This window comes from Cynocephalus volans, chromosome 14 (genome assembly GCF_027409185.1).
Source record: "Cynocephalus volans isolate mCynVol1 chromosome 14, mCynVol1.pri, whole genome shotgun sequence".
NCBI lineage: Eukaryota > Metazoa > Chordata > Mammalia > Dermoptera > Cynocephalidae > Cynocephalus > Cynocephalus volans.
This window is the reverse complement of record NC_084473.1, coordinates 24,037,543-24,063,349: the sequence shown is the minus strand read 5'-3', so window position 1 is coordinate 24,063,349 and position 25,807 is coordinate 24,037,543. Positions and strand designations below refer to the sequence as shown.

General features: G+C 46.4%; 1 protein-coding gene across 1 annotated transcript in view; it reads left to right on the top strand.

Moving 5' to 3' along the window:
* ADCY3 (adenylate cyclase 3) overlaps positions 1-25,807 on the top strand; it is an 80,827-nt gene that overhangs the window by 21,307 nt on the left and 33,713 nt on the right. The window contains exon 4 of the mRNA XM_063078642.1: positions 15,536-15,685. Within this exon, the coding sequence (XP_062934712.1) occupies positions 15,536-15,685 (150 nt within the window). The remainder of the gene's footprint in view (positions 1-15,535; positions 15,686-25,807) is intronic.

Here is a 25,807-nt window from a genome sequence, read left to right as displayed (position 1 = left end):
TAATATATATAAAGACTCCATTTAACATGCAGATACTGTCAGATGGATAACAAAACAAGAGCCAACTATAAATCTATCATAAAGACATCCATTTTCAGTATAAAGTCACAAATAGATTAAAAGTAAAAGGATGGAAAAAGACATTTCATGCAAGCACTAATCAAAAGAAAGCTGGCATGGCTGTATTGATATCAGACACTGTATACTGTGGAAAAAGGAATATTATCAGGGATAAAGAGAGACATTTCATAATGATAAAGGAGTCAGTTCATCAGAAAGCCCCATAATCCTAAATACATCTGCACCTCATGACAAAACTTAAATACACAAAGCAAAAACTGGTGAAACTAAAAGGAGTAGACAAACCCATAATTGTATTTGAGATTTCAACACTCCCGTATCAGTTATTGGCAAAACAAGTAGACAAAAAAATTAGTACGTGTATAGAACATTCGAACAACCTGAACTACCAACTGTAGCGAAAGGATATTTATGGAGCCTTCCACCCAGCAGCTACAGAACACATGTTCTTTTCAGGTGCTCTGAAATGTTCTCAAAGACACAGTCTTCTGGTCTATAAAACAAGAGTCAAAGCATTTAAAAAAGAGTAAAATCATACAAACTATGTTCCCTGGCAGAAACGGATTGAGGTAGAAATAACAGAAATATATCTTGAAAATCCCAAATTACTTGAAAATTAACACATTCTCAAAGAAAGAAGGAAATCACAAGAGACATAGACAATGTATTAAATTAAATGAAAATGAAAACACAACATACTGAAATGTGTGGGATGCAGGCAAAGTAGTGTTTAGAGGGAAATTTATAGAATTAAGTGTTTATATTAATAAAGAAGGAAGGTCTAAAATCAATGATCTAAGCTTCCATCTTTAAGTAAATAGAAAACTAAACCCAGAGAAAGAAGTAGAAAGTAATAAAAAAATAAGAACAGAAGTTAGTGGGCACACAATAAAAATCAGTGAACCAAAAGCTGGTTCTTCGGAAAAGGTCAATAAAACTGATAATCCTCCAGCTAGATGATGGGGGAAATGAGAGAGAACACAAACTACCAGTACCAGGAATGAGCTGAGAACGTGGCTACAGATCCTACAGACATTAACAGAATAAGGTAATGTTATAAGCAACTATATGCTGATGAATTTTGTCAGCTGAGACAAATTGGACAAATTAGTTGAGAGGTCCAAACGACCGACGATAAATAGCCCTATATCCCGTATAGAAACTGAATTTGAGTTAAAAACATTCCCCAAAGGAAACTCTAGTCCCAGATGGACTCAGTGCTGAATATCACTAAACACTTAAGAATATAATATCGATTCCACAAAATCCACGATAAAATAGGAGGAAACACTTCTGTTTTGTTTTTTTTTAATTTTTAAATTTTACTTCTCAAAATACATTGTAGTTGATTTTCATGCCCCTTTACCCGTTCCTCTCCACCCCCATTATGAGGTTTGTCTTGCCCATATATCAAAAACAGACAGACATTACAACAACAACAACAGAAAAAAAACTGCCTAAACCCACCTAAACACTACAGATGAATATCCCTCCTGAACATGTACTCAGAAATCTTCAACAGAGTATTAGCAAATAAAATATGGCAATATATAAAAGAATAATACATAATGACCAGGTAGGGATTTTCACAGGAATGCAAGGCTGTTTTAACATCTCAGAATCAATCAGTGAAATTCTACATATCAGCAGACTAAGAAGGAAAACCCATAAGGTCATCTCAGTGAACGCAGAAGAAAGCTTTTGACAGAATTCCACACCCATTCATGGTAAAGCCTCTTAGCAAACTAGGAATAGAAGAGAATTTCTTCAACTTGAGAAAAGGTATTAATGAAAAACCTACATTGTAGGTAACGTCTCCACGAGCTGAGACATCAGGATGAACCCTGCAGCACAAGGCTAAGGGCCGTGGAATCTTATGTAAATAACACGATTCAGCAGCCACAGGTTCTGCTTCAGTCCAGTGGTTCCCGGGCGGAACTGGCAGCATCAGAATCCCCTGGGTGGGGGAAGAGGCTTTATTCAGAATGCAGATTACTGGGTCCTACTCCAAATATACCAAGACAGAATATCTGAGGGTGGAGCCTCAGAATATAAGCATAGCCAAGTTTGGGAACCATTGAGATCGCCTTCCTGGTTGATGAAAATGAACTTGATGCATTCAAGGAGACTAGTAAAGCTGGAAAATTGGGAATAAAGTTCAGTGGTAATTTTGGCAATTTATAACGTGCCTAATAATAATGCTTAACATTTACTGAGACTTACTGTGTGTCCAGCACGGTCCTATGCTGGTTGCTCCACACGCTTCATCATATCTGCATTTCACAGAAGACGGAGCACACTTGGAGCATGGTGGCTTCCAAGGCCACAGCCAGCAGGTGGTGGAGTTGGAATTCCACCCCAGCCTGAGTTTGGAACCATGTTTCTCACGGCTGTGTTTTAGTGTTTGAGTCGCTGAGAGAAGGCGTGAGTGAGGTTGGAGGTTGGGGGTGGGCTGGGACAGATTGTCATCAGGACCTGCAGAAGAAGGACACCAGGGGAACACAGTGCCCACAGGAGCCATCGTGGGCAGCCACAGTGTGATGCTGGTGATGTGGTAAATGTCACACTCACTGCGCATGAGAGCAGAGAAACCCAGATGGGGCTGTTCTGTGTAAAAAGTGTCACGCTGATAAGAGGGCAAATTAGGCAAAAAACAAAAGGAAATATTAAAAAAGTTGGGAACCCCTCAGGATTCAGGGCCTGGTTTTAGAACTCTTTTGAAAGCCTGAGTGTGTGTTCCCAGCTGAGAAGATTGCTTCCAGAGTGGTGGCCGGTCTCCAAGGGAAAGGAGCGGTGAGCGCTCGCAGGTGGAAGAGCATTGGTGGAGAGAAAGAACACAGGCGCTGCACGGGAGATTAGGCCAAAGCGTAAGCCATGTGGCACCGCTTGTGAGGGACAGTCGGGTTGACGACAGGAGGCCCCTTCTGCCAGCAGAGCCCAGCCGATCATTCAGCAAAGCCCCAGGGACCCTGGCTCTGGACCACGCACAGCAGCTTGCATAGAACTTCTCAGGATCGATGGCAGCCGTCTTCCCATCTGGGTGTCACCCTTTTTCTTCCCCAGGGAAGGCTCATCAGAATTGCTGAAAGTGAGGATTCCGTGGTAATAACCCTGAACCAGCACTGGCTTCTAAAGAGAGTAAATCCTTTGCAAAGTTTGGGGCTGAATGATTCGTGACAGATGATTGGCCCGGTAGCACAGCTCGCACTGATCTTGGGGCACAGGTCTTCTCCCTTCACTCCTGGTGGCTGTGACCCTGAGCTTCCGAACCTACGTTTCACAAAGCAGAGCAGGAGGGTAGAGAGCAAGGTGATCGGGTTCTGTGCCCACGTCTTCTTTGAAGATCTTAGAAAGGCTCATCTTCCCAGCTGGCTCTTTGCGGGATCTTGCTGGAGGTGTTGTGTTCCCTGAAAACAGACGCTTGGAGAGGTTCTCAGTGACTGGGTGGAGGGGGCAGGTGGAGCTAGTAGGTTTTGAGGGAAGGGAAGATGGCCAGGTGGGGAGGGGCATTCTAGTGGGGTCCTTCTCACGTTGGGGGATTCAAGGGTGTGTTTGCCTGGTGTATGTGAAGCCACAGGATAACCATGAAGTTGGCATTTCCTTCCTTCCCTTCTTCCTGCACTTATTTGTTCCTTCACCCAATAGTCATCAAGCATTCCTGTGTGCCAGCTGTTTGCCAAGTGCTGGGAACACAGTGGTGATCGGGATAGGTTTTGTCCTTGCCCTAGTGGAGCTTACACTATAATGGACAGACATCTGTTTTACTCAAAGGCAAACATTTAAAAACATTTAAAAATAGTAATACAAACATGGATTTTGTTGAATAGAATGCAAAATTCACCTGCATTAGCAAAGTGAAATGAGAGACTTCCTCCCCAGGTACTTTAGTGGAAAAGTTTGAGAGCTCTCAAAATATGGGCCACGGTTGGTACTGAGGTCAGGAGTGCCTGCCAGGGACATGTTGGGGACATCAGCTTGGCTACAGCAGGTAATTTCCATCAGGGATTTGGGGGAGATATTTAGAAAAGTTCATTGGGCCCAAAGTATATACGACCTTGAATGCCAGAATGAAGATTTTGAACTTTGGGACCATTGACAGCTATTGAGCTGTTTTGAGCAGGAGGCAGATCTTACAAAAAGATAATATTGGAAGTTTAATGTGTGCTGGAGGTAGATTGGCAGGACCAGAAAGGGACCAGAGAGATGAGTCTGTCCCCAGCCTTGGGGAGGTGAGGTTTGGGGCCGGGTGGCGAAGGAGGAGCGATGAGGAAGGAGACCCAGAGGTGTTTATCTGGAAAGACCAGGTGGAATGAGTGACCCACTGGAAGTACAGAAGGGAGCCCCAGGGAGACAGGGAGAGCAGCGGGAGCGGCCAGTGTTGGTCCGAGTGTTCGGCCGAGGTTCACCAAGCACCTGCCTGTGTTGAGTGCTGTGTTCCAGTACACAGAGTTGGGAGAGCAGTGGTCTCGCCCCTTGGCTGGCAGAAATGGGACCTTCAGATTGGTCTGGTTAGGGGGAGACTGAGACAAACTTGGGTATTCACATTGACTTTAAGTAGTGTTTCTCATCCCCTCTGCATGAGAGTATCCTGGGAACTTCTGATGACACCAGTGTCTGGGGCTCTGGGCTCACTGTTTCAGGTGCTGCGGCTGTAACTATCAGCTGATTCTAAGGTGCAGCCAGGGCTGCATCCACTGAATGAGAGTGAGGGGACACATCCAGGTGGTGCCAATTCGAGACGGCTGAGGCTGAAGAACTGGCATTTAGGAGAGGTGATAGATAGTTTGCCAGAGATTGGGATTTGAATTTTGGAATTTGGAAGTCTCTATTTGTGACTAAAACAGTGTGTTGAGATGGCTGGCAGGGTCCTTCCAGACCAGAGTTCTTGGGACAAGGAGAAGACAACTTGGAAGATGACTTAAAATCCGAATTAAAGAGCTGGACAGATAGTTCAGTGTGTTAGAGGATGATGTTGTAACACTAACGTCAGAGGTTCAGATCCCTGTTCTGGCTAGCCACCAAAACAACAACAACAACAACAAAAAACAAATCCGAATTGAAAACCAGGAAATGGATTAAATGCAGGAGATGTGGAAGAGTGTTAACGGATGGAAAACATCTTGTTGGAAGTAGCTTTGAATGTGTGGAAGAGATGCTGGTCAGGAAAGAAAAGGTTGACAAGGAAGTAACTCAGGGTGAGGTGAACCAAGGATCGAAGGTGATTAGAAAATAAAAGAGAAGAAGTGGACAGAAGAAAGATAGGTGATCAGCATTGGGGGCGACCTGAAGCGATGGCATGAGAGTTTAGTTTAAAGAACCAGGAAGGCTGGAGGTTCTTTGACTTATTTGAGTGTTTATTACACCACGTGTGCAATGATTCAGTAGGAGAGGATCACCCAAGGAGGGCATGCCTGGGACCAGCAGGTGTGGGGTGGGCCCAGGAGACTCCATTCTTAACTGGTTCCTGTTGCGATGCTGATGCGCCTGGCTCAGAATCGCTGAACGAGAAAAATGGCCACTGAAGAACAGCCCTGAAGGGTGGAGTCAGAACCAGTGACTGGAAAAAAAATCCTGGCTGCAGGGAAGAGGGAATTGCTGAACCACCTATAGGGAGCCCTGAGGGTAGAGAAAAGGGGAATCAAATCACCATGGAGGAAGCTGTGATTCAGGAGATGATGCCGGTCTCTGATGCTGACAGTGTGCAAAAAGTTTTATTCTCAAAACCTGAGTCATTTTCTGAATTGAAAGGTAGGGAGTCGTAGAATCCCAGAAAGCGTTTGCTCTGTTCCGTGAGCACAGACACAAGGGGATAAGGCCTTGGTGTTTTTGTGTAATCAGTGATCTTCTCCCTTCAAGTTTTCATATGTTAAGTTTGTGTGATGATGATAATTCTGGAATTCCATTTATCTTCTGTCTCCAGATTATATGTTCCTCTTCTTCTGGGCTGGTACATTTGTTTCCAGGTTCATTCAAAGGCAATCCTGGGCATCTATGCAGTAAGTGCAGCTGGCATTGCTTCGAGGTCAGAAGACAACGAGCAAGAAGCATAGAACTCTGTTATCGTTCTGACCACACTCATAGATGTCTAGTTTATTATTTTTGCGTTTCCTTCGTTTAGCATTGGTCATCATTTAGAAATTGGTTTAAATTTTCTTTATGAGCCATAATCCAAATATTAAAATACATGTAAAAGCTCCATGTTTTCAGTGTGTGGAAACCGCAACCAAGTGTGCCCAGCTCAGGTTTCACTCCCTCCTGGGCCTTTGTGACTTATCCTCTGTCCCTCAGCAGCAGTCTCTTCTCCCTCTGTTTATGGTAGCTTCTTTACCCCCAGTAGAGCTTCTTTACCCCCAGTAGATTTGAGCTGCCCGAGGTCATTTTTTAATCTCCAGGACCCAGCGTGGGGCCTGCCACCCACCGGAGAACTCAACAGGGTTGAGTTTTTTAAAAAGGCCTGAACCCAAACATGATTAAAGGCTTTAAAATAAACTTTTAAATAGAATTGGAATTATTTGGTCTGGAGAAAGAGACCAAGGTGACTAAATAACGAGGTCATGTCAGTAAGAGAAGACATAAAGTGCTGTGACCAGATGTCTTGTTTCCATAGTGAAGGCGCAAGAGAAGACAGGGAGCTTTTGATTCGTTTTGTGGCTCTTAATCATCTGGGGTAACACTCTTTGACAATCTGGTGAAGGTAATCTCCTTGCTCCCCAGAAAAGAGCAAAATGTGATTTTTCTCCTAGTTTTAGGGGTTCACTGACTCTCCCAAAACCAATTCCATAAACTTCAAGTGCATAATCTCAGAGTTAGTATGAGATACTAACGTGAGCTGTTCATTCTTGCATGGAGACAGGGAGATAGAGCAGATGGCCTCGATCATCTACACCCCTGAGATTTGGGCCTTTGTGGGTGCATTTATCAAGCTGCTGTGTTCAGCAAGTATCAGCAGCCTTCTCCTCTTAGTCCACAAGCTCTACAATTGATATAAAACTAAATCTACTTGTTCACGTCCTTGCTTCAGTAAGAAAGCTTAAGAAGAGGTTCAGTGTGAATACTCAGGAATCAGAAAGGACCTTGGCTCCATTGATGTTTCGGGTCAGTGACCCTTGGTCGCGGGGGCCCCTGTGCACTGTAGGGTGCTCAGCAGCAGCCTTAGCCTCTACCCACTAGATGCCAGTGGTGCCCTCCCCCACCAGTCATGACAGTCAAAAGTGTCCCCAGACACTGCTGAATGGCCCTGGTGGGGGGCAGCTCTGCCCCCGGTGGGGAACCACCGCTCTGTTCTTGAGCTTCTTTTGGCTCTTCTCAAGGGAACCCCTCAGTGGAGAAGGGACTGTTCTTGAATCTCGTCTCTGCTGCTGTAGCCATTCAGGCAGCTAACTTCGGCGCTGTGCCGGGATCTGTGCAAGGCCCCAGGGCTACAGATGTGAGTTAGAGACACGCCTGACTCGGGTACTGACTGCATCCCAGTGGGGGGATATCACAGACGCAGCAGTAGCAGCATGAGGGGATGCATCTTGCACTGTGGGGTCTCACGGAAAAGAGGCACATGTCTAGGGCCTTCAACTAGTGTATTCTCCATCCAGGCTGCCCTTCCTTCTGATCTTTCCCATGGCTGGGTCTTTTTTGTCATTCGTATCTCAGTTTAAATGACATTGCTCTGGATACCTGTCCTAACATCAGTATTAGTTAGCTTTTTTCACCTGATGCTGCATAACACACAACCCAAATCCCGGTGGCTCCACCATCCATCTCTCCCTTGCACATCCGTGGGTTGGCTGGGGTTTGGCTGGGCTGGACTGGGCTGGGCCCAGATGGGTTTGGCTCCAGGCTACAGCTTGGGTTCAGTTCTGCTGCACAGGTCTCTCGTTCTGCTGGGCCTGTGAGCTTCCTGGTGCTTATCGTTCTCATGGTGAGGCAGAAGCACAGGAGGAAAAGCCAGCCTTGCAGGCTTGCATCATCACAGCATGTGGACAGGCAGGAGGGGCAGGGTGTTTTGGTTGGAGTCATAGAGCCCTGAAATAACACCTCTTGTGGAGGATTGGAGAAAGGACTGTTGTGGCTGGAGTGAGGGGAGTCTGGCGGGAAGCAGCCAGGTACAAGACAGAAGAGTCCGATGGTCGGCGCCATCATGTTCCATGCCTCTGAGGAGCCATCACATCAGCTCTGTGTCCCTGGGGTTGTGCAGTGCGCAACCTGAGAAGCTGTTCTGGCAACTCAGCAGATCATGAGGGACCTGTGTAACATGTCAAGTTGGCTTGATACCTATCCTGGGAGTTTTTGTTTTGGAAGAGGGTAGACAATGAATGTCTTTTAGCAGAGGCACGCGCAAGGTATAAAGTAAGCGAAAAGCTCCTGGAATTCCCTTTGTTTTGACCACATGGTGGAAACTTGACAAAGACTCAGCTTCGAAGGTCATGTTCACAGTGCCCCAGGCTTGAGCCTTGTTGAGCAGGGTTATATTTATTGGAGTCACCAGAACAGATCTTGGCACAGCAATGCTTAGAGTTTGCTCAAGGCACCACAGGAGAGTCACCCCCTGTCTGCGCATCTCGTGCCTCCTCCCAACCTGCCTACATGCTCCAGGTCCTTCCTGGGTCCTGAGCTCCCAGAGAGTCTCCAGTGCCCCAGCCTTTGCCCCACCTTGGCAGACCCTCGTCAGAATTCAGCTACAGAGACAGTGATGTGGGGAAGAGAGCCCTGGACTCGGGGGAAGGAGATCTGGGTCCCAGTCTCAGCACAGCTCAGAACCTCATTTCTCTGTCTTTGTCTCTTCTTCCATAAAATGAGAATAAGGAAACTCTGCCCTGCCTCCCTCTAGTTGTGAGGCACAAATAAGATGATGAATATGAAGGCTCTGGTAAACTTCTTTAAAGTATTATTATTAGGTGCTAATTTGCCTTCTCTCCTCTGGAGGAAAAGAAAGAAAAAGTCATTAAGAACGTATTTTGTGCCAAGCCTTGTGTGAGGTGGTGCTGCACATAAACTCTCTTCTAATCTTACCAGAACAGCCTCCAGTGTTACTGTGAGGATGCAGAGCCAAGTCTCAGAGAGGTGAAGTGACCTGCCCCAGGCCACAGAGCCTGTGAGCAGTGTCCAAGGCCAGTGTGACCAAAAAGCCCGACCTGTCACTCCTGTTCCTACATCCACCCGTTGTCATTGGCAGCTTCCATGTGCCACCATCCTGGGTGCAGGGAGTCAGCAGAGAAACAAAATCAAAGCCCTGTCCCCTTCCAGCTTGCTTTCTCATCAAGGAAACAGACATATAAGTAAACAAGGAAAGCATCTGGGAAGAGTAAGTGCAGAAGATTCTGTGCTGGGCCTTAAAACAGGAGGATGTGGTGGAGAGTGAGAAGGGATAGTTGGGGACCTTTCAGCAGGGACCTGACTGAGAAGCAGGAGCCACCGCAGGTCGCCCCTCCATGGGTCTGCAGTGAGCATGGCCCCATAGGTGGGGACCCCTCCTGCACTGTGTGGCAGTTGCCACAGGCTCCGGATGGGCTTCCTCTGGTTGCCTGCAGAGGTGCCTTGTCCCCTGCTCCTTCCTGCCCTGCAGCTCCTCCGACACTTTTTTCCAAAGCATCGAAGTAAGTTTTAATGAAGAGAGTCAGCTAGGCCTTTCCTCTGCAGCAGAGCATCCTGGGGTCTCTGTGGGCACTGCCAGTGATACGTTGAGCAGCTCTCTGTCCCTTGGCTTCTTCTCCCCAGTTCTGCAGTGTTCTGGAATTTTCAGACTGGAATGAGCTCATAGGGAGAGATGGGCTAGTCAGGAGAACCACCGAACTGCCTCCCTTGGGGTAACCTCCATTCTAAAGCCCTGAGTAGAGTTGCTCCATTTGTTTCCCTCTGGGCTGTTAGAAAGTGTGCAGGATATTGTGATGCATAAAATTCCAAGAGGAGGGATTTTGTAAAGGAATTTTCTCATGCTTGCATTCTGAGCCTGGGGTATTGTGAACACTTTATCAGGCTGTCATGGGTAGAGGAAGCTTTAGTCTGAATGTTTACCCATTTGGGAGATTCATTTCATTCATTGTTTTTTAAATGTTGTATTTTTAAAAAGAAAAGAACAGTTCTTTTGAAATAAGTTATTTCCAGAAAATAACTTCAGGATTAAGGAAATTTTTAAAAGGGTCTACAAATAGAGACCCCAGTGACTGGGTACCTCTGTCCCCACAGAACCTGGTTGTGCCATCCAGTCTAAAGGGGGCCACTTGGGTGAGAAGAGGTGACTTTGGTGGTGCCCCAGAGCAGGCTTCTCAACCTATAGGTTTGGGAAAATCACCTGAGATGCAGTCCAGCAGGGGACCCAGGATGGGACAGAGTAGCAAGCTCCTGGGTGCTGCCACCACCATAGGGCCGAGGACTATGCCAGGGTGTAAGGGCCTAGCTTCAGAGCTGCGCAGGCTGGGAGCTGGGCCTCCCCCACTGCCCCGCCGTGTTCCCAGGCTCCCATGGTGTCTGTGAGCAAAACACCTCCAGGGGAGCCTTGCGGTCCCTCGTTCCTCGTGACTCCAGAGGCGGAGGAGTGTTCCCACGCCTGGTCACGGAGCGTGGTATCAGAGCTGATCTCCGTTTCAGCAACACCCCCATCTTTCCTTGCTGCCATGTCTTCGTGAAGCCGTCCTCAACCTCACCCTGACGGAATGTGACCCTCAGCCATTCCGACCTCTCTCTGCACCTCTTTGTATGTCCTGCCTTATGCTCTGGGTGGTTCCCAAACTCTCCCCCTTCTCTGCCATCCTGGCCTGTGCAGTCCTCAGGGGGGTGACCGAGGACTCCTGTTCTTAGGGAAGACCTGGGGTGGGGGAATGTTGGGGGTGTCCATTAGAAGACCTAAGGCAGCAAAGCTGGGTCCCGGGGAGGACCTGGGGCGGAAGGGCATGTGCACTGATGGCTTCTGCTCCGCTCGCTTGCTGACCAGAGGCTGAGGGTCAGGGGTGAGCATGGTGTCTCTATTCCAGGTCAGTCCAGCCCAGCAACTCATGGTTTCCTGAGCACCTGGTGCTGGATGGGGCCGGGATGGGCCCTAAGGACACAGAAGTGAGGAGGACAGCGGTGGCCACCTTCCTGGGCACCCTGCCTGGTAGAGGACCCAAGTCTGTCGGGAGATAGTGGCAGGACCATGTGCGGAGAGCACGGCGGGGGGTCTGTGTTGGGTGTGGGCAGCGAAGGTGTCAGAGTTGGGGGAGGCGGGCAGGGCTCGCAAGGTGTGCGGGCAGCCTGCCAGGTGGCCCAGGTGTGGCTGGGGTGGGGTGGAAGGCTTTGCACAGTGCTGGTGCAGGGAAGGCGGCCCTGGAGGGAAAGAGAGGAGTTCTGAAAAGGAAGGTCTCCCCCCTTCACCCTGGGGTGGGAGCAGCAGAAAATTAATCCTAGACCGGCAGAGCTTGGAGCCCAGTTTGGAGGAACCCATTTGTCATAGTGATGTGAGAGACTATTTCAGATTCTCACAAGGGTTCAAGTTTTCCCTGGGGGCCAAATTTTTTCCCGAGTCTCCAGTTCTTGAACGCTAATGAGAGGCAGCACTGATGTATGTGTTTGAGAGGAACGGCAGCTGCCCTGCCTGCCCGTCATCACATCCTTGTGCAGCTGTACCCGCCGGGCCCTGGGCCTTCTGCCGGCGGGCAGTGGCTTTGGGGGCACAGAGAGGCAACGTGGTCACTATTGTTCCCAGTGCCAGCATGGTGCTAGGCTCCCTGCATAAAGAGTGAGACTCACTTTTTACAAACATATTTAGAGGGGCACATACATTTTATTTAGTGAGACACACATTTATAAATGTGAAACAGGAAATTTCTGGATTTTAACAGCTTAGAGATAATGACCACGGCTGTGAATGGAAGCTGTGGGAAATCTGCAAATGTACTTCTTTGTTGCAGATTAAAAATGCGTGCAGCTCACACATAAGTGCTGCAGGGCTGGGATCTTCATGACAATTTGTAGTTTATCTGGTGCATTATAGTCTGTGAGTAAAGGCAGGTCACAAATGTGTGGATGAGTTGAGGAGAGCTTTTGGGGGGTCTTGGACTGCAGAATAATAAGATAGAGTGCGGGAAGAGACCCGTCCTCTAGTTTTGAGACCCTGCTTCATCTTTTTTTTCTCTTGTAAAACTGGAATACTGTCACCTACCTCAGGGTGATTGTAAAGTTAAAGACGAGGCTGATGAAGTGCGTGCCTGTGTCTAGGTCATAATGTTGTGATGCTGAGGTGATGTTACAGGCAAGGAGAGGAGGGTCCCAGCCCTGGCTGCACATCAGCATCACTTGGGGACATTTACAGACTGCCTTCATGGCCTACCTGCTGCCTGGTGCCTCTGGGGTGTCCCATTTTCCCAGGTGACCATGTGAGCAGGACTGGGTGCCCTCTTCCACCACCAGCATGGCTCTTCTTGCTTGCTCCTGAGCCTTCCTCCTCCTGCAGACTCCTGCTTCCTGGCTTGAGCTTTCCTCGGCTTGGCAGCATCGCCCTCCTGGACTTGTGCCCTGGACTGGAGGCCAAGAGTCAGCCTGGAGGGCCTTGGCTGAGCCCCCCACCACCCTTCACCTGGGCTGGGGGTTGCCGTGCCCCTTCCAGGCCCCCAGCCATGACTGTGTGAGTGAGAGAGGCCGATGGGATGGCACAGCAGCAGCAGCCCCCCGAGGGTCCCCTTCTCAGCTGAGGCAGCTTGAGAGAACTGGGGGAGCTCTGCGAAACCCACCGCCTGGGACTCCCAGGAGAATTGTCTGGAAACAGATGAGCTCATGGGCGGTAGGGAGGGAGCTCCTTGGCATAGGTGGGACCTGCAAACCCTTGTCCCTCCAGCGGCCTTCAAGGAGCCAGACGTGAGCTGCGAGTCCAGGCTGGGAAGAGGATGAGGCCCCTGTGACCCAAGTCACAGGAGATGCTCGGGGACTGCAGACAGTGGGGCTCTGGCCACCTGGGGAGCCAGCCCACCTTCCCTTCCCTTCAGCCTCCTCCTGGCCTCTGGGGAGCAGGTCTTCTCCAGTCCCTGCCTTTACCCTCAGTGTGAGGGGGTGAAGACCACACAGTGTGGGGCTGGCGGGAGCCTCAGGATGAGTCAGTGCGTCCATCAGCTCACAGACAAGGAAGCTGGGGCTCAGAGAGGTGATCTGACCAGGGAAGGTTGCCCAGCTAGTGAGGGCAGTTCTCCAGGGCTCCTCCTCAATTTATTCTCCCTACTGTATGTACCTACCAGTGGCGTAAAAAAAAGTGGATTTTATTTTAGTTTTTTAAAAGATGACCGGTAAGGGTATCTTAACCCTTGGCTTGGTGTTGTCAGCACCACACTCTCCCAAGTGAGCCACGGGCCAGCCCTAAAAAGTGGATTTTATTTTAAAATACATCCAGATCAGTGAAAGAAACACTGTCCTGCATAGAGGGCCATCAGACACAAGCCAAACCTGAGTCCTCGTTATATTCTTTGCATCTTTGGTGGCAATTGGTTTGAAGCTTTTCTGCAGTAGTCGTTTTGATGGTCTGCACAGCAGGTCTGTTTCTCTTAGGTAGACACCTGAGGGTAATGACAGTAATTCCTGACACAAGCTCAGCACTGTACGCTTGATAGAGCCCATCCCATCCACCCCCATGAGTCAGGCAGGAAGGGGGCAGGCAGTGGGGGCGGGGAGACCCCAGGGCACAGAGCCCAACTTTGTCCACCAGCCCTCCCAGCTGGCACCGTGAGCTTGGGGGCAGGTACATTTCCAAGCCCACACAGCTCTGCAGGAGCGCATCCTCTTGGCTGGTGGAGGTTCCTGGACCCCAGGCCACACTGGCTGTGAGACCCAACAGAGTCTGCGTGATTTGCTCTGACTCACTGAACAGCAGTTGTCAGCTTTTCCAACCATCTTCGGGCGCTAAGTGGCCAAGGCCATACTGATACTGACCACTCAGATGGATGGGCTGTCATGTCCCGGCAGAAGGAGCCCGGATGTTCCCGAGGAATTTGAAATTTCCCACTCGCCGCACAAATGGTGTAGGTGTTTGGGGCTGCTCAGACCCAGGAGTACGACAGGTCATGAGGTGCTGGAACCAGCCAGTGTAGTCACTGCAGAAACACTGGGGAGTGGGGACCTCAGGGTGAGTGCTGATCAGCCCTGATGAAACACAGAAACAGTTCAGAGGGGCTGCGGCATAACCGAGAGAACCCAGGAAATGAAAGTCAGAACCAACCTCTCTTATTATCTATTAAAACATCTTGTTGAAAAATCTAGAATTGACTTCCCCGAGTTTTTCACCAACCCCAGAATCCATTATTTTCCATTATCACTCCTTTTCCACCCCTAGGGCCAGAAACAGAAATTCTTCAACCTCCTTTCCCATCCCGCTTCTCATCTCCAAACTTTCAACTCCACACTGGTATCCAAGAAACCACGCTGGAACGGAAGGCATCTGTCCCTCCCTAGGCAGGACCTCAGGGAACCAAGGCGGGGAGGGTGGGCACAGCCTCAGGGGAGGGTGTAGAGCTGGCACCAGGGAAGCTGTAGGAGCTGGACCAGTAAACAAGCCTTGCTCAGAGAAGGCTCGCTGAGGCCCGTGTCTCAAAGTGGGAGGCAGCGCCGAGGACTGGAGCCAGCAGCAGCCAGCACCAGGAAGTCAGGCATGGTGTGGATGTCCAGGTCCATGTGCAAGGCCACCTCCATCAGGAGGCCACTGGGTCTGTGGGCCCAGAGCCTATTGGAGTGAGCCAGGGACCAGGACACCAGAGGAGTCTGCAGGGTGCCAGGGATGGGGAGCAGGCTCTCTCTGCCTAAGAAACCCTGGTGCCAGCACACTGAGCTTGCAGGTATTGGGTGGGCATCAGGTCCCACAACCCCGCCCCCCCTGGAACTTCAGTTCTTCCTGGGCCCCGAGTGCTGGTACTGGCCACACGCTCATTGCTGGCAGGTGCAGTTGGCTGAGGGGATGAGTGGGAATCCCAAAAAACTATAAATCTGGGGCACATGTGTAAGGTAGCATTGTGACTGCTGAATCAGTGCAGGACCTCTTCAGGTCTCCTGTGACATCCCAAATGATCTGGACTTGGGATTTGTATACCCTCCTCCCCAGTGAATCAGCACAGCACCTAAGAGCAGCTCCTAAGTGAGTGCTTAGTAGGTGTTGGTTGAACAAGTGAGTGAATGCATGCCTGGGTAGCTGAGGGACTGCTCAGGCGGAGGGGACTGGCCAGCCCAGCTATGGCTGCAGCAGGAAGGGGCACAACAGCTCTCAATCAGCCTTGCAGGCCTGCACCCTGAGCCTCTTGGAAGCCCAGCCTTCAGGCCTCAAGCTACATCCTTGCGTGGGCCTCACCAACCCGTGGCATGCAGATCAGGGTCTGCTCTGGGGACCTCACTGCCCCTCCCTGGACACCAAGCACCTTGAGGTCTGAATTTGGTCACCGCCCACCCCATCTCCTTTGTCCCCTTTCCCGAAGACATGCCTTCACCTCTGTCCTATTCTCTCCTCCTTGGTGTGCAGATCCTGGCCAATGTCTTCCTCTACCTGTGCGCCATCATTGTGGGCGTCATGTCCTACTACATGGCTGACCGCAAGCACCGCAAGGCCTTCCTGGAGGCCCGCCAGTCGCTGGAGGTGAAGATGAACCTGGAGGAGCAGAGCCAGCAGCAGGTGAGGCTTGAGTCTCTGGAGGCTCCTTGGGGTGGCTTTGGGCCAGAGCAGGGAGAGGAACAGAGCCCCTCCCCTTCCCCCTCCACCCCCGCCCCCAGGATCCTGAGTCCTTGGAGGTGTCCCAGGCTCAGGTGTTCGCTTCCTAACTTGGCCTCACAGGCTCCTCACTGCGGGAGGGCTGCTTCCAGACCTCAGGGAACTTCTCACCCCTAAACCTCCTTCTGCTTGACCTAAACCTCCTCTAACCCCCTTTCTGTTTTTTTTTTTTTTTTTTCTGTACTGTACAACTTTTCTTTTTATTTCTTTTTATTTTTTTAAAAGATGACCGGTAAAGGGATCTTAATCCTTGACCTTGGTGTCATCAGCACCACACTCTCCCAAGTGAGCCACGGGCTGGCCCCACAACTTTTCTTTTTAAAGAAATGCATTGCCCAAGCAGCCAGCTGTGACCCCCGTGTTCTTTTCTCAGGTGAAAAGCATCTTTAGGTTTATTTTGAGCTCTCTTTCTCCGGGGCATCCCTTCATGTTGTTCCTCCTCTGCCTCCTCGGCCACTCTTGCTGGGTCAGCCGCAGATTCGCACTGTGCGCCCACCATGTGCTCCGGGCGGCCCTCCGTGCAGCAGTGGGGCCTCTTCAGGGCAAGAGCTTGGCCTGTCTTATGGCCTCGGGCCCATCCCTTTTGGTGAGGCCATCAGCCTCACACCCCTCCCTCCACCCGGGGACCAACTCCCCACTTCCCACTCTAAGTCATTTATGAAGAAGGAAACCAGCCCAATCCCCAGGGACCCCACTGTTTACATTTTTCCATCTGGAGGAGGGCCTGGCTGCCCCTGCTTTTTGTTTACTGGCTTTACTCCAGCCAAATCCACGAGAAAACCGTCCTCCCGGTTCTCATGTGACTCAGTCTTTTAAATAGTTTTTGGTCTGGATTCATCTCAAATGCTTTTTGAAGGTCTCCAGAAATTATATCCACCAATTTCCTGTTATCCATAAATTTATTTCCCTTTTAAAAACAAACTCAGTAGGTTGAAACTATGATTCTGTGTTCTGGGAATCATGTCGTTTTGTGTTCAGGAGCTTCTGTGTGCTCTGGATTCACTGAAATTGCTGCTTTCATAGACCCTGCCACTCAGGTGGATGGGCCTTAGTTTTGGGGACCACTCTGGAATGGCTGGACTGCAGGGGCCCCATTGTTGGGCCTCACTCACGTTCTCCAGACAGTGCTGTTTGAAGGTGAACACTAAGTCATTTAGTGGATGAGTCCCAGCTTTTTCTGTCCTGGAGATTGTTTTTCTCTCCCTGTTTATCAGTGAGATCTAGAAGCTTCTGAGCTGGACCTCAGGACTCGTCTCTCTCAGAAGGCAGGTTTTAGAAGGAGGATTTCCTTGACAAAGGTCTAGGCCTATAGTGGCCCATTGTATTCACCCCCTTCTCCTCTGCCCTGTCCCCTGTGGTTACTGAGGTGCTGATGCAGCCAGAATGTATTTAAAGCATCCCCTTTACTGGCTTAATAAAGTCCCCTGAAAGGCACTCTTCAGTTTCTGTGTTTTACACTGTCTCGTTTTTTGTTTGCATGTGCTCTCTCATACCATGGTGGCATTCCTCTGGGCCCCACACTTAAAGGAAAAAAAAATCACGTGTGTCACCACTTAGATAGGCCAGAGAGTTCTTTCATATACAGCATTTGTGCAGTTTTCAACATACTTCTCTGTGTCGATCTTGTCCATCTCATATTGTATAATCCAGGACAACTTAAGTCACATTGAACAGAGCTTGGTGGGGACCTCCTGGCGAGGTGAGGAAGGTCCTGTGTCTCACCCTGGATCTGCCATTCTCTGCACAGACAATTTAGATGAGTTACCACCCCTTAGGGCCTCACTTTCCTCTTCTGCAAAGTGGGTATTGCCATTCGTCTTGCAGGGTTTCCTGACGGTCATACGGGAAACATAGGCAGAAGTGCTTTGTAACCAGCAGAGCTGGGAAGCAGCTGCAGAGCTGTTTCTAATGCCCAGGGCCACGTGCTCCCTCTGGGCAGGGTCAGTGCAGGGAGCCTGGGGACTGGCAGAGAGGGCCATTCTGGGTGAGAACTCAGAACACCTTGGAGTGGCCTGAGGGCTGGCAGCCTGCCTTGGACATGGCTGGTGCTTCTCCATGTTGCCTGCCCAGCAGAGCAGACGGCCCAGGAGCGAGAGGTCCAGGTTAGGCAGAAGGGGGGGCGGGGACGGGGGCACTAACGTACATCCCCAGGTCTGGCTGGGCACACAGCAGGTGTCTGCAAACGTCTGTCAAGTGGAATGAATTTATTTAGCCTGTCTACATCCTGAGTGTGGCCTTGCACTTTTCCTTGACCTCTTTGGACCTCAATATTCCTATATCCCTTCTGGGAGAGAGTGTTTTAAGAGTAAAAAGGCCTCTGTGCGAACGCCTTTGGGAGTGCTAAAGCACTGTTAACCATCGGAAGGGTTGGAATTCTGCTGCCTGTTTCAGTTTTCATATTTTCCTCAGGACTTCCGTGACTATGAGAGATCTGCCTGCCGTTTTACTTTCTCTCCATCACCTTTACAGGTTTTGGTATCATGGTTATGCCAGACTTATGAAATAATTTGAGAAGTGTTCTCTCTTTCTAATTCCTAGTGAAGTTTGAGGATGACTTGAGTTACTCCTTAAATGTTTAGAAAAATTCACCAGTGGAGTCCTGTAAATCTGGAATGTTCTTTTTGGGAAGATTCTGTTTCCATCACAGATATGAGGTTGTTCAGATTTTATATTTCTTCTTGGACAAGTTTTGGAGAGTTTTTTTTTTTTTTTTTTTTTTTTTTCCAGAAACTTGTCCATTTCATCTAAAATTTTAAAATTTTGTCATAACATTCATAATCTTTTCTTTTTGTCTTTTATTGTCTGTGGGATTTGTAGTGATGTTCCTTGTTTTCATTACTGATAATGGTAATTTGTGCCTTCTTTTTATTTTTCTTAATCTGTCACGTCAAGGCTTGTGTTTTAGCCTCTTCAGTAAATCACCTTTTTTCTTTGTTGCTTTCTTTGTACATTTCTTGTCTATAATTTATTAATTTGTGCTTTTAGCTTTGTCATTTTCTCGTTTCTACTTTCTTTCAGTTTAACTTGTATCCTTTTTCACCTTCTTGAGATGGGACTTAGATAATTAATTTTTAGACTTTTATTTGTAAAACATGCATTTAATGCTATAGATTTTCCTTATTACATTGATTTAGCTTTATCCCATGTAGTGGACTGAATTATGTCCTCCCAAAACTCTTGAAGCTTGAATTGTGTCCCCCAAGTTTATATATTAGAATCTTAGCCCCACTGTGACTGTTAAGAGGGCAGGAAATCCTATTATGGAAATTGAAAGGGGGAGCCTTAAATAGGTGATTGGATTGTAGGACCATGCCATAGTGAATGGATTAAAAATGGTGGTGAAGGGCGTGGTTCTGAGGGCTTTAAAAGAAGAGGAGAGTCTGTCTCTCTTTGCTCTCTCTGCTTCCACCATCTTGCAATGTGAGATCTCTGGGTCACTGTCACCACCACCACATGGACTTTGGACTTCCCAGCCTCGAAAACTGTAAGCAATAAATGTTATTTTTCTTTATAAATCACCTAGTTTCAGGTATTTTGTTATAAGCAACACAAATGGACTAATACATCCCACAAGCTTTGATGTCATATTTTTATTGTTATTTAGTTCAAACTATTTCCTGATTTCCATTGAAATGTCTTTGATCCATGAGCTATTTGGAAGTGCAATAATTTTTAAATTTTTTAAATTTTTAATGTTTTATTTTTTTAAAAAGATGACCAGTAAGGGGATCTTAACCCTGGCTTGGTGTTGTCAGCACCACGCTCTCCCAAGTGAGCCAACTGGCCTTCCCTATATAGGGATCCGAACCCATGGCCTTGATGTTATCAGCACCACACTCTCCTGAGTGAGCCACGGGCCGGCCCCAGTGCAATGATTTTTTTAAACTTTTGGGGATTTGGTTAAAATTATGTTTTTGTTATTGATTTTTAGCTTAATTCTACTGTGGTCAGAGAATATACTCTGTATGATTTCAAGCCTTTGAAATTTGTTGGAACTTGATTTTTGGCCTAGAATATGGTTGATTTTGATGCACTTGAAAACAATGTGTATTCTTTAAAATGTGTCAAAATATCTTTCAAAAATAAGATAATGTCAATAAATGTCAATTATGTCCCATTTGCATCTATCCCAAATTAGTACTTCTATCTCTCTGGTCATAGTGTAAAGACCTCACGACATTTTAGTTTCTTTTAAAAATCCCCTGCCCACCACTTTCTGGCTGTCATTGTAATGAATTTTAATTCACCATATATTTTAAGCCCCATAAAACATTATTATGATTGTCTTACACAGTTAATATTCATTACTTTATTTACATATTCATTACATATTTACCTACAACTTTACTCTCTCAATTGCTCTCTATTCCTTCTTCATTTCTGTGCTTTATCTTCTTGAAGAATTCCCATTAATGTTACTTTTCATGCAGGTCTCTTGGCAGTAAATTCTCTCCATTTCTGATTGCCTGGAAATGTGTTTATTTTGCTATCATTTTTGAAAGACACCTGTCTTATTTTGTATTGCGCTGCTGTCACAAAATACCTGAAACTGGGTAATTTACAAAGAACAGAAATTTACAGTTCTGAAGGTTGGGAAGTCCAATATCAAGGTCTGGTGAGGGCCTTCTTGCTGCATTTACACAAGCGAGAAGGGCAATGTAGCCTTTAAAGAGGCCTTAATACCGTTAATGAGGGAGCAGCCCTCATGTCCTCTGTTAAAAAGGCCTTAATCCCATTAATGAGGGAGCAGCCCTTATGGCCTAATCACCTCTTAAAGGCCCTGCCTCTCAATACTATCACATTGGAAACACCTTTGTGGATATAGAATTCTAGGTTGCTGTTTTTTTTACTTTCAGCCCTTTGAAGGTGTCATTCCACTAGCCTTTGGCTCTCATCGTTTCTGTTGAAATACCTGTTGTCAGACATATGGTTGCTCCTGTTACAGTAACGCATATTTAACCTCTGGTTGCTTTTACAATGTTCTCTTTGTCTTTTTTTGCAGCAGTTTTACAGTGGTGTGCTTAAGAATTTTCTTTGTTTTACCCTACTTGGTATTTACTCTACTTGGTATTCAAAGGGCTTCTTGAATTGATAGGTTGATGTCTTTCATCAATTTTGAACATTTTCAGCCAGTGTCTTTTTATTGCTTCTGCCCTATTCTGTCCTTTCCTCTAGGACTCTAAATATCCTTGTTATGCATTTTTACCATGTTCCATTAGCCTCTCTCTATTTTCCTGAATCTTTTTTTTCCTTTCTATGCTTCCGACTGAATATTTTTACTGACCTAATTTCCAGTTTACTAATCCTTTCTTCCTGTTTTATCAGATCAGTGGTTGAACTCATTTATTGAATTCTTAATTTCAATTGTTGTATTTTTTACAGTTCTAGAATTTCCACTTGATTTTTAAAATTGGATTCCAGTTCTCTGGTTAAGTACTCCATTTTCATCTATTTCTTTTGAACATATTAGACATTTATTTTAAAGTTCCTGACTGACAACCGTAATATCTGGAATACCAATGGGTCTGCATTTTTCTATTGATTTTTGGTCCTGTCCCCTGACATCTTGGCATTTTTTAAATTAAATGCTGGATATTGTGTATAGAAAATAGAAGCAGCTCTGAATGATGTTCTCTCTCTCCAGAGAGGATTTACTTGTCTTGCAGCAGATGCTTAGAGTAGGGGCAGATCACATTGATCCAATGTGAGATTGCGATGATTTAAGCTTGGGTTTTAGTCTAAGACCTGGTCTTTTTCTTTCTTTCTTTTTTTTTTTTAAAGATGACTGGTAAGGGGATCTCAACCCTTGGCTTGGTGTTGTCAGCACCACGCTCAGCCAGTGAGCCAACCGGCCATCCCTATATGGGATGCAAACCCGTGGCCTTGGTGTTATCAGCACTGCACTCTCCTGGGTGAGCCACGGGCTGGCCCAGAGCTGGTCTGTTTCTGATCTGTGCCTGCTCTTAGGAAATAGCTCTTCAGGGATCTTAACTGTAAGGCTGTTCCTCCTGTTCGGGGACTCTGAACTCCCCAGCACTGTGAGACTGCTTGAGACTGTCCTTTGTCTTTAGCCTCTTAGCTGTCACTTCCTGCTTAGATTCTTGGTCTCTTGCCCCATTCAAGGGGAATGGTGTACAGAAAGTCAGGTTCACTGTTCTGTGGTTCTCTTTTCTCTGGGGTCTCAGCCCATCTACTCCATGTGCTTTGGAATACTTGCTCGCCATTCCTTATTTCTCCAGCCCCTTGAAAGCTCTAGCCATTGCTATCTGTTCAGCCTCTCTCTCAACCCTAGTCTTAAGGGGAAAGTGGCAGAGTATGTTGGGCTCACCTTAGTGTGTTTCTTTTCCCTCTGAGATCTTGGCCCCTCAAGTCCTAGCTGCATTGGTTATTCCCCATTGCCTGTAAAGAGCTGGGTGGTTTTTGTTTGATTGGTTTTTTAAAACAAATTTTATCTAGCTGTTATAGTTGTTCTTGGCTGAAGGGTTGGTCTGATATACATGAGCTCCTCTATAGTAGCAAGAAGCAAAAGCTGGACATTACTTAAAAAATTTTGTTCTTGAATACTTAAAAGTGTGCATGGTATAAAATTATAAAAGTATGAAAAAGAATATACTAGGAAAAATAAATCATCCCCCACTCACTTTCCCTAGCCATCCAGTTCCCTGTCCATCAGACAACCACTGTTGTCTTTTTTGTGTATCCTTTAAGAGATATTCTATTTATTTCCAATCGTGTGTAGATAGACTTTTCACACACATACACAAGTGGTAGCTTGTTCACTCTCTACATTCAGTTTTTTCATCCGCTATCTTAGAGAGCATTCTAAGTCCATATTGTATTGCCTCATGCTTTTTAATGACTATGTTATATTCCATTATACAAAACTAACAGTTTATTTCACTGGGCTTCTCTAGGTAGATATTTAGGTTATTTCTAATCTTTTGTGTATTATCCTGTTTCTGTTGCTTATAACGAAATACTTGGAACTGGGTGATTTATAAAGAACATGATATTTATTGCTTATAGTTTCTGAGGCTGGGAAGTCCAAAGTCCATCTGGTGGTGATGACAGTGACCCAGGGGTCTAGCATTGCAAGATGGTGGAAGCAAAAAAAGCAGAGAGAGAGACAAACTCTCTTCTTTAAAAGCCCTCAGAACCCTGCCCCTGACCACCATTTTTAATCCATTCACTACTGTATGGCCCTACAATTCAATCACCTCTTCGGGGCTCACCTTTCAATTACCATAATAGGATTTCCCATCCTCTTAACAGTCACAGTGGAGGCTAAGTTTCTAATACACAAAACTTGGGGGGCACAATTCAAGCTTCAGTGAGTTTTGGGGGGACATAATTCAATCTACTATATCTTGTTACTGTAAACATTGCTGTAATAAATATCCTTGTAGGGACACTGTGTCATACATGTGTAAGTATATCTGAAGAATAAAAACCTAGAAGTACAGTTGCTGGATCAAAGGGCATGTGCATTGAAAAAGTTATATATATTTTTTATTGTGGTAAAATATAGCATAAAATTTACCATTTTTACCATTTTAAGTGTACAATTCAATAGCAGTAAGTACATTCACAACGTTGTGCAACCATCATCACTATCCATTTTCAGAACTTTTTCATCATCCCAAGCAGAAACTGTGTCCATTAAACAATAACTCTCCATTCCCCCAGCCTCTGGTAACCACTGTTCTACTTTGTCTTTATAAATTTGCCTATTATAGGTACTTCATGTAATTGGAATTGTGCAATATTTGCACTGTTGTGTCTGGCTTATTTCACTTAACATAATGTCTTCAAGGTTCATCTGTGTTGTAGTATGTATCAGAATTTTTATCCTTTTTAAGGCTAGTATTCCATTGTATATATATATACCACAGTTTATCCATCTGGACATTTAGGTTGTTTCCACTTTTTGGCTATTGTGACTAATGCTGCTATGAACACTGGTGCACAAGTATATGTTTGAGCCTCTGCTTTCAATTCTTTTGGGTATATGCCTACAAGGGGAATTGCTGGGTCATATGGTAGTGCTGTTTAACTTTTTGAGGAAATCAAGCATGTGCCTTTTTAATGTTGATAAAATAAATACTGCCAAATTGTCTCAGACAGAGGTTCAGACAATTTATACTCCTCCCAGCAATGGATGAGAGTGCACTTAGGCACTTAAATTTTCCTTGTTTATCTCGAAAATACTTCTTTGCTTTTTGAACCCCTGGAACTCCTCCAAAGATTCCTATTGGAAAACCCCAGTCCCACGGAACAGATCCCAAAGCAGAAGTAACATCCTGTGGACTGTTTCCTGCCTTTTACTTATTTGGCTCAAGTCACAGCTCAGTAAACTGAAGTTTAGAAGAGTTTCTTTTCTTTCTTAGCATAAACTGTACAACATTTGGTAAGAATAGACAAGTGTATCAGTCCGTTTCTGTTGCTTATAACAAAATACCTGGAACTGGGTCAATTTGTAAGAAAAAAAAATTTATCGCTTACAGTTTCAGAGGCTGGGATGTCCAAAGCTAGGAACAAAGCTAGTGAGAATCTTCTTTGGTGGTGGCTTTACAGCAATGCCGAGGTCTCACATGACCGAAAATGGCAGAGCAGAGAGAGACTCTCACATGCTGTCCTTTTAAAACTCTCAGAACCATGCCTATGACCACCATTAAACCATCAACTTAATCACCTCTTCAAGGCCCCACCTTTCAATTACCATGATAGGATTTCCTACCCTCAGCAGTTACAGAGAGAATTAAGCTTCTAATATTTGGACTTTGGGGGACACAATTCAATCAATCCACAGCAACAAGTATAAAGAAAAAAATACTGATAGAGATATATTCCTTCAAGGCACGAGTTTTGAAAGGGAGTGTCCTAACCATGTTCTACCCTGATTATAAACATAACACCTCATTCTCATGCAGTACAGCAGTTAAGCATAGCAGTTAAGAACCAGGTACTTGTGTCTTAGGCCAATCTCCTATAGTTATTATGGAGGGTCAATATATTTATTTAGCACAGTGCCGGGACATAGTAGGCACTCAGACTGTCTACCATCATATCATGGTTGTTGGATAAAATTTTGAAGATACAGAAAGTATAGAAGAGACCGCCAAAGCCTCCCATAATCTGGGGGTTTCTTTTAAAAATGTATATTTTTAAGTAAATAGTGTTATAAATTGGGTTCCTCTCCAGAAAAGGCTTTGGGATTTGCTTGAATCTTTTTATTTTTATTTTTATTTTTTTATTGAGGTGAAATTCACATAACATAAAATTAACCATTTAAAAGTTTACAGCTTGGTACATTCACAACATTGTACAACTGCCACCTGTAGCTAGTTCTGAAAAATTTTCATCACCCCAAAAGAAAACCCTGTATCCAAGCTTGATTTTTAAAACTGGACAGAAAGGCACCTGGTGAGCCCTAGGTGGCCCAGAGTGGGTACCCTGGGATGGTTTCTGCTCATGAGGACAGAAGCCCGAAATCCTTGCACACTCTCTCCATCATGTGTGCTGTCCTCTCCCTGTGACTGATACCGGAGTCTGCACCAGAGGGGTAAGTCCCTGCTGGCAAACTCAGACCTGGGATTCGCATCCAACACTTCTGCTGTCGTTTTCTGGGGGACACCAAGACCTGACTTTGTCACTGGTCTTCAGTTTAATCTTATGAAAAATTGAGATCAAAAATAATACCATTGTCATGGGATTGTTTGGGGGTCACATGAAGCAAAAAGGTGAGTCTAAAAACTACGAAGCCCTTTGGTGCTATCAGCTGCTGTCATGCTGGCCCCAGCCCCTGGGGACACACTGGCTGAAGGGGGAGGGGTGAGGTAGGAGGGGAGCTGGCCAGGGAGTGTGCCTTCTCCTCTGGTTCCAGTTGGGACAGAGGTTCCTCCTTCCCCAGGCATCAGGGCTGACGTTGGGAATGTGTGGGTTCTGGGCTGAACTTCAGCCAATGCATATTTGGAGCCGAGTGCAAGCTAGTAATAGAAGTTGCACGATCCTGTTTCACTTTCCTCC